General features: G+C 38.3%; 1 protein-coding gene across 1 annotated transcript; it reads right to left on the reverse strand.

Annotated features, from left to right (window-relative positions):
* Positions 1 to 218: 218 nt before the first annotated feature.
* On the reverse strand, positions 219 to 9,184 carry LOC104420217 (receptor-like protein EIX2). Its single transcript, XM_039302318.1, has 2 exons — positions 8,700 to 9,184; positions 219 to 360 (listed from the first exon to the last, which is right to left on the reverse strand). Exons 1-2 carry the CDS (start codon positions 9,182 to 9,184, stop codon positions 219 to 221), a joined length of 627 nt encoding a protein of 208 aa, XP_039158252.1.
* Positions 9,185 to 9,403: the final 219 nt, after the last annotated feature.

The following is a 9,403-nucleotide window of genomic DNA, read 5'->3' on the forward strand; positions in this document are numbered from 1 at the left end:
TCGTCGACCCTTTCATTTATTAAGCACATGCGGAAGCAGTTATAAATCCCCAGACAATAATACAATGAGATAGAAAAGTAAGGCCATATTTTTCATATTGAAATCCACAACCAAACATTTATACATGGCATAACTCAAAGTCTATTCACAAGACTATTCATAACATTCTAGTCACACTCTATATACACAACACAAGGTTCACAAAAGAGGATGGGATCTCAATCCTCATCCAGGTCGTGCTCAGGATCATTCTGATCATCTTCTGACTCTTTTTCACTAAGCTCACATCCTTCAAGCTCTTCATCTTTTACTAGGTCATCGTCCTCTTCTGGTTCCTTCTTCACAGGCTCATCTATGGGCCTGAAATGATGTCCCACAACCGGGATGAAACTATGTCTCAGCAAATTCTACCCCACTAAGATTCCATCTGCATATTAGCACAATTCAATAGGCACCCTAGCAATCACATCACAGATCGATATCTCAATCAATCGACCTAGTCAATTTCATGTCAATCGGATCATTCACCATTCATTTACATTCAATCAATCAATTCACAACATCATATCAAGCAATGATCAATCGACCTAGTCGATTACATATCAACAAGACCACTTCCGGTCATTTCCATTATTCCAACTCAATTCCCAAATATGAATCACGGTCTTTAGGACACAACTTATTTATAGGTGGAAATCACGGCCCCACCAAGCAACTTTCTTAGATTTAGTGGCTTTACGGTCCCACCTGACCTTCTTACAATTCAATGGCTTTATGGTCCCACCCGACATTTCCAAGATTTAATGGCTTTACGGTCCCACCTGACCCTCTCAAGATCTAATGGCTTTATGGTCCCACCCAACCCTTTCAAAATCTAGTGGCTTTATGGTCCCACCCAACCCTTCCAAGATTTAATGGCTTTACGGTCCCACCCGATCCTCTCAAGATCTAGTGGCTTTATGGTCCCACCCGACTCTTTCAAGATCTGGTGGGCATGGCCCCACCCAACCCTTTCAAGATCTAGTGGCTTTATGGTCCCACTTGACTCTTTTTACAATGTCATACTCTGTCACTGAGCCACGTGCATTCTCCAGGAAGACATACCGAGTCTCCGAGCCACGTTCAATCTCTAAGACTACCTTTTCGCCAATGTGACATATCCAATCACCAAGCCACGTGTCCTTCCCAAGTGACACTCCAATTCACCGAGCCACGTGCATTCTCCAGGTGATTTACCAACTCACTTTCAATACCGACAACCAATGCCCAACGATTTCTCAATCAAATAATCAAATCAACTCAATAAGGACATTCCTAAAATTCACAATTTAAATCAATTCCATACAATTTAAAGCTCAATTAAATAAACGGACTACGCTATGACAATCAGCACGAAATTCCGGTCATTGGCTATCCCCGCCTAATTTCCGAAAAATAATTAATTAATTAATTAATTTTGAAAATTAATAACTAATACGATAAATCCAATTTAGGCCCATAATGCCTAATTGGAAGCCAAATCGGATCGGGAAAAATCCCGAGATACATTCAATAAATAGTATAAGCAGTTCTCTAGCTAAGTACGCTAACCACCTAACTAATGTGCAATGCAATTAACTAATAATCGCTAATCCATGCTAATCTAACCGCCTAATTACACTTAATTAAATCTAATCAATCCTTAAGATCATTAGTCTACTAAGCAAGGATTAGTGAGATTATTCACTTGGCAAAGTGAAGACTGGAACACCGCGATGACAACGCAACGGCGGCCGAATCCCAAAATTTCGGCGGCGTCGGCAGATGCTCAGGCCGGGCCCAAAGGCTATACAAGCCCACAGAAATTTATGGGCTTGGGCTTGGGCTTGTCTTCGTGGACTTCACAATGCTGGGCTGGGCTTCAATTGATTTGCTGGAATTGGGCCTCGCTGAACTGGGCTGAAGACTCAATTAATGGGCTGCACTTGGAGACTTGGGCTTTACTAGTTTGAAGATGGGCTGAGTAAATTGCAAACTGGGCCCAAATTCCATGGAGATCTTGGGCCCATGGACTTCAAATGGACTGGAGCTCGCTGGACTTGGGCCACGAACAAGAAAACGGAAACTGCTGGGCTTCGGCTTCGCTGGGAACGTGGACTGAATGGAGCGGCTGACCTGCGTGAAGATGCTGGCGTGCGGATGAGCTTCGCTGGGTTGCTTCAGTGATGATGGGCTACTGTTCGCGTGACTTAATGGACGAAGACGCTGAAGCCGAACGTTGACTGGAGAAGATCGAAGCTGGATTCGCTGGCTTCTTCGAGCTGGCCGAAATCCATGAGCTGAAGACACGGACAAAGAAGCAGCTTCGTCTGAGTTGCGGGTGACGTGCGGTAGATGGCAGGAGGAGTCAACGAAGGGAAGCTTGCTGTTTTCATTGACTCGGCTGGACAAACGAAAGTGGAGCAGGCTTCGGTGCTGCTTGACTCGCTGAGGTGGACGGTGCGTGGGCGAAGAAGACGCGAGGCAGAAGCTGGAGTTGCTTCGGTCGGTAAGATGGAGTCAGCGGAGGAATTCTTTTGGTGGACTTCGCTGGCAGAGAAGGAGAGTTGACGCTGGTGGACGTGCGTGGCTACGGCTGGGGGAATTTCGGTGGAGAAGATGAAGTCTGGAAATAAAGAGAAACAGAAGCAGTTCGTCCAACTGAGGAGAGAGGAAAGCAAAAGAGAAGCCACGAAGGTAAAGGGGGAGCTTGGCGTCCGAGAGAAGCTTGAAGATAGGGGGACCAAAAGTCAAATAAGCTTATCCCATTTCATCATGAGATGGCCCCCACAAGTGCACAAGATTGTCCCCTAATATTAAATCTTGCAAATTAATCTACAAAAATCTATTTCAAGCCCAAAATTGTTGCCTCCAAAACCAAGCTCGGAATTTCTCAATTCCTCCACGAAATTTCTCAATTCAACGTCCAATTCAACGAAGAAAAAGCCCGTAGAATTTCTATAAGTGCCTCTCGTCAAATAGCTCGGCTTGCAAGTCAAAATTTCACTTCCAATTGGCCCATCCGAATTTTTGCTATTTTTCCGCAACGTCCGACTCGGTTTTCCGTAAAATCTCGAACTCAACGAAATTACTCTGAAAGACAAGACAACATCCTATAAATGAATTGTGATATGCTCGAACGTCCGATTTCCGAAATCGAATTCAATTTCATGGTTAAAATTGATCGAACACGATTTTAGTCCGATCCGACCTATCGAGTAGCTTTTAGAGATTTTACCGTGGTTATATCCCTTAACGACTTCACCCAATAGATTGGTTAACTCGTGAGTGATCAGCTCAAAGAAAAAGGACCATAGGTGCGCCGGCGAAATGCCCATTTCATATATTCGGGACGGGGTGAAATTCGGGATGTCACAAAATGAGTCTAGAACTCATATATTAACTTATATTTAATGGTGCCAGCCATAAATGAGTTGCCTTAATTTTTAAAAACAAACTTAAATAGGTTATAAATGGGTTGCCTAACAACTTAATGGGTCTTAAATGGGTTGCCTTACAAGCTTCAGTGAATCATAATCAAGTCATTTTAAATTTTTTAAAAATATTTTATGAATATTTATAATTTTTTTCTTTTTTATTTCTTTCTTTTTTTTTTTTTCTTACAAAATCTGGCAAGCCGTTCACAAGGGAGGGATGTGACCCTCCCCATTGCATGACCTTCACCCAATGGACGACAAGGGTCCACCTGCCCTCGCCGGATGTAGAAGAAAAATAAAAGGAAAGGAAAATGAAAAAAAAAACATAAAAATATTTGCAAAATCAATTTTTTTAGAAGAAAGTATAAAATCTTTCCATTAGATTTGTATTGTGTGGAAGTGTTTTAGAAATATAATTTTAAAAAATCATAAGAAACAAATTTTCTTAAATTTGATTAAATGTGGAAGTATTTTAGCAATATAGATCCAGTCGATTGGATTTAACAAGTCAAAAGTAAGGCAAATGAAAGCTTGTAGTTCAATAGAAAAGTTAGTAAATTTTGACAAAAAATCAAATAAACGTTGACAAGTAGCTCAAATGGGAATTGTTAAATCAAAGCTAGTTTATAACCTAATGGGAGAAAGCTTGGTTAGATATACAAAGGAAGATTGGTACATTCATATAAGAGTTATAAATTTATGGCATTGCAAGAAAGACAAATAAAAGTTAATAATTAATCAATAACAAAAAGACAATAAATTAAAACAAAAAAGACTAAAACACGTTAGTAAGTAACTCAAATTAGAGTTAATTAACCCACATATTGGTTATTTAATCTGAAAAAGTTGGTAAGTTTGGCAAATAAAAATTAGTAAATTAATTTAAGAGTTGGTAAATTCTCAACATTGGCAAGAAAGTAAAGTAAAAGTTGGTAGTATGCAAATTGTTGAAAAGTTGGTAACTTCATACAAAATGTTAGTAAGTCACCAACAAGTTATGTGAAAATCAAGTGATCAATAATTTTTTCATCAACAATATTTTTCTGTGGGAGAAATTTTTACTTACTAAATAAGCTCCTGTTTGCATAGTCAAAATCAAAATATTTTCTTAAACAAAAGCATGGTAATTATTCTTGAGATCAACAACTTTTCGATGCATCCATTTAAGTAAAAGACCTTCCAAGACCTAGTAAACTGTAAAATTGCTACGGAATCCCAGTAATCCTAACGTAACGCCAATCAACGGCGGTTGGGGTGTGGGGAAGATGATCGGTTTTTAAAAAAAAAAAAGGAAGAAAAAGAAGTCAACAGAATAGTAGAGGTGGACTTACATTTCAAAATGCTGAAAGCCCAAAGCAGTCCCCATCGCTTTGGGCTTTCAAGCATTTCAAAGCCAAACATTTGGCCAATGACACATCCAAATGCTGAACCAAACACCTAAGTTTTTTTTTTTTCCAATGGGCTTTCGGGGTTGAAAGTTCCTTGGGAATCTTTGAACCAAATAGGGCCAACGTAGTTTCATCGGATTTTATTTTTATATTTAAAATAATAATAAAAACTTTTTGCAAATGTTGGGTTCGCCTTATTTTTTTTGTCATTTTTATCTTTTGACAATCAATAGCCCAACTTTTATCAATACACTAGAATGATCATTAATTAACGAAAATGATTAATACTACAATAATTAAAAAAAAAAGTATTCAAAGTTAAAAACAAACCTAAAAGAACCCTAGGCCAAAAGTTGAGTTTTACATCTAATCTATAATCAAATTCTTTTAATATATTTTTTAAATAAATTTACTAATATATATCTTTTACATTACTCTCAACATGAAAATGTAAAATGTTATATAGTCGTTGTTTCTTTTTGCAATTTTAAAAATACTAAAACTAAAAAAACTTAATTTTGTTACACTAAAGGGCTTTTCAAATATATGTTTATCAAACAGTCTTGCATTTCCCTAAAGCACTTTTTAGTTATAATTTACCAAATAGTCTAGCATTTCGGAAAACCCATTTACCTCAAAGGTATTTGCATTCTCTCAAGGGCATTTCCTCAAAGCCGAACCAAACGGGCCCTAAGTCTAACCAAACAGCATTGACATCAGCTTTCAAGTGAAATCCTTCTAGCATATCCAATTTAGATTTTCTAAGTCGTTTGATCTCTCATTGGATAGTTTATCGAACCCTATTCTGGCAATCATTTGAGCATTGTGGATGATGACTCTGTTTATCAGTGTTGGTAATTTATGCAAATAAGGGTTGGTAATTTTCTATAACAATTTGCAAATGTTGATAAATCGTTGAAATAGTTGGCAATTCAACACAATCCAGTAATTGTTTATTCTTTCATAAAAGTGTTGGTAACTTACCAACATGTTATTGACTAAAGAAATTGCCGGCCAAAATTTTGTTGCTAACGTGTCTGATAGTGATTGATCCTTTTCACATGCTATCAGCATGAAACAAAGTAATTTCTACCCCAGGAAAACAGGTCCAAATTTGGCTCATATAGTCAACTTTTTTTACATTAAACACATACATGTCTTATTTTACAGTACAAAAGCAAGAGATTTCAAGTATCCAAATGGAAGCAAGTGAGAAACGTTGAAGAATGATGAGCACAACTTCTTTATTACTTGAAGCTTCATAGCAATCTTCCACATGAAGAAAGGAACAATCTGCTTGATAGCAGTTGCAGTGAGGCATGTGTCCAGAATTGGGTAAACCAATCTATACTTTCAAGCAGGGAAGTGTCACCTGCGACTCACAAATGTGAGAGTAAATACTAGAATTATTTAGCAACATCTCTCAATAAAATTAATGAGTCTGAGGAAAAGAAAATATGGAGGGAGAGAGAGAGAGAGATTTTACTTACTAAATAACCACTTCTTTGCGTAGCTGGAATTGAAAAGCTTTCTTGAATCAAAGCATGGCAATCATCTAGCAATTGACAATTTTTCGATAATCTTATCCACAACCCGGAAATACGAGATCCTCCAAGATTGTTTGAAATGTAATATGCTGCAAAATCCCATAAATGCCACCGCAAAACCTTGTCCCAATCCAAAGTAAAACCAACCAATAAAGGAGTTACCTTCATTAGACACATCATCGCTTGAACTGTGATCATCACGTTTGCCCAATACACTAAGCTCATCCTTAAGACATACTTTCAAAAGAGGAGGTCCGCAAAGTCTATCATTGCCGCAATAAATAGATTGATCATCCAGAGTGCTTAGTTGATTGCCAAATGGAATAGGACCAGATAAATTGTTATAGGAAAGATTCAAATGACTAAGAAAGTCTAAATTGGATATGCTATGAGGAATTTCACCCGATAGCTTGTTATTGGATAAATCAAGTGATTCTAAATCTTTCAAGTTGCCAATATCTGAAGGGATTTTTCCAACCAACATATTTTGAGAGAGGTTCAAATTCTGAAGTCTAGCAAGCCTTGTCAACCCTTCCGGTATTTGTCCATCTAATGTGTTGCTTGAGAGGTCGATAGAAAATAAATACGGAAGTGTGCTGGTGAGCTCTCTGCTTGTTCCTTTTGTATTAAACATAATGGGCAACCCCCCCGTGGATCTAAAATATAAAGTAGAATTCGTCCACATTCGCGAGAAGTTGTTGAAACAACGAGGAATGCCTCCAGAAAGGTTGTTATGCTTTAGGCTTAAGTACTGGAGATTAGCAAGATGACATAGCTGCAAAGGAATGTCACCGGTGAAGTAATTTCCCCCAAGATCAATTATCTCAAATGATGCAAGTTTACCGGATAGAGGTATTCTACCGTTGAATCGATTGTCACTGAGATCAAGGATTACCAAATCAAGCTTTAGTAAACATTTTGGAAGCATTCCATTCAAGACATTTTCATGTAGGCCTAGTACTTTTAATTGCTCCAAATGGCAAAGCGACCTTGGAATATGACCATTTAACTTGTTGTTTCCCAATGAAATCCATTCCAAAAAAGCTTGCGACTTCCTCCAACAACGCGGAATCCTCCCAAAAAGGTGGTTCTTAGAGAGATCCAAAAAAGACAAATCATCTGACATGCATAATGAATTTGGAATTTCACCACTAAGGTTATTTCCAGAAAGTGACACTTGTGTTAATAGTGGCATCTTTTTCCCAATAATTCGGGAAATGTTGCCTCTGAGCATATTGCCCGAGAGATCCAAGTGTTTGATGCTAAATAGAACATCAGATAGCCAAAGAGGAACTTCATCTGAGATGCTAGCATTTGACATGTCTAATGCCCAAACTTTTTTCTGCGTTTGAAGCCAGTTTGGGAATTTTGGTCCCACTTTGCAACTTGACATGAGAATCTCTTCAATTTGGAAAGGAGGAACCCAAGATGCACTAAAATTTATGACAAGTCTGTTCAAATGAATCTTCAACACAGTCAAATAGGTGAGATTTGCAAAGTGAATGTCGTTGACAATTCCATCCAATTGATTATTGCCAATATCCATCACCTCTAGATTGGATATTCGCCCAATACTTTCCGGAATGTTCCCACTCAATTTGTTAAAAGAGAGGTTCAACATTCTCAGAGATGACAACTGGTCAATTGTAGCTGAAATAGGACCAGAAATCGAGTTTCGTGAAAGATCAAGGAATTTGAGATCTTTGAAAATCCCAAATTGATGGGGAAGGTGACCAGTAAAACTATTGTCATTAATATCAACTATCTTTAGGTTACTTCGTCCACAATTCAAAGCACCATCTCTGGTTTCGAAAATCCTCCCACTAAACTTGTTAGAACTCAATTTGAGTACTTGCATATTGCAAAAAATGCTTGAGTTTTTTAAAAGTTCACCTTCCATCCTATTCAAAGAGACATCAAGGAATCCAAGCCATTGACTATTTTCAAGGATGACAGTGGGGAATATGCCTTGGAGATCATTATCACTTAAATCAAGATGTTCGAGTCTACTGAAGTTTTGAAACCAAGGAGGAATCGATGAATTCATGGAGTTTTGACTCAAATCAAGGAATCTAAGAGAAGTAAGATTGACAGGCAAAGAGGTAGAAGCATCTTCCAAATTGCATCCCTTCAATATTAAGAACTCCAAGGAGGAAAGCATGTTTATAGGACGTAACCATTCATTAGGGTTGAGAAGGGGGACATAAGACAGGTCCAAGTATTTCAAGTTAGAAAATGTTGATAGCCAAAGGAGGTTCTTTGTTCTTAAAGAGGGCCCCCACCAAAGCCACCCACTAAGATCTAAGTACCTTAAGCTAGAAAGGTTACTAAGTTGATTGGAAATATGTCCATAGCCTGCATATGAGAGGTTGAGATACTCCATCTTATGAAGAGAAGTCAAGGACTTCTGGGTTTTATGGGTTGTGAAATTGTTGTAACTGAGGTCTAGATACTTCAAATACTTCAGCTTATTTAGAGCAGGATGTATCTTACCTCCCAGGCTGCAACTCTCTCGACCATCATCAAAGGGATTACGAAGATCGAGCTTTGAGACATGACCGGTCTTCTCGTTGCATTCGACTCCTTCCCACTCACAACAACTCTCACCAGTCCACGACCCTAGACGTCTTGAAGGATCAATGAGATCCTGCTTGAACTTCAAAAGAGCCTCCCTCTCAGCATCAATGCAGCTTACATTTGTTAAGGCTTTGGAATGACTGAATTCCAAGGTTTGAATGACAAAGAGTGCACACAAGAGTGTAGGGACAAAGCTAGTGTAGAAGTAAGATGCCATTGTTGTTTAAGCAGGTACCCGAGAACTTCCATTTATAATGGCCAAAAGAAACACGTCCCTTGAGGAACATATTATTTTCTTTATTGACCAAAAAGAAAGGAGGTCTTTACATTTTTTAAAGTCCTTTTCTCTTATCGCTGGCCACCCTAAAAGTGACTCAAAATTTCCAAGTCATACCTTGCAAGACCCGTTAAATTATCAAGACATCATATGTTCAAA

This window comes from Eucalyptus grandis, chromosome 9, assembly GCF_016545825.1.
Source record: "Eucalyptus grandis isolate ANBG69807.140 chromosome 9, ASM1654582v1, whole genome shotgun sequence".
Lineage (NCBI taxonomy): Eukaryota > Viridiplantae > Streptophyta > Magnoliopsida > Myrtales > Myrtaceae > Eucalyptus > Eucalyptus grandis.

Bases quoted from the DNA above. Each gene is read 5' to 3' on its own strand.
- LOC104420217 (XM_039302318.1), bottom strand. From the start codon at position 9,184: ATGGCATCTTACTTCTACACTAGCTTTGTCCCTACACTCTTGTGTGCA. The intron at 361-8,699 runs GTACTTAGATCT...ACATCATTTCAG, and splicing joins AGTAACCTTTCTAGCTTAAG to GCCCATAGATGAGCCTGTGA.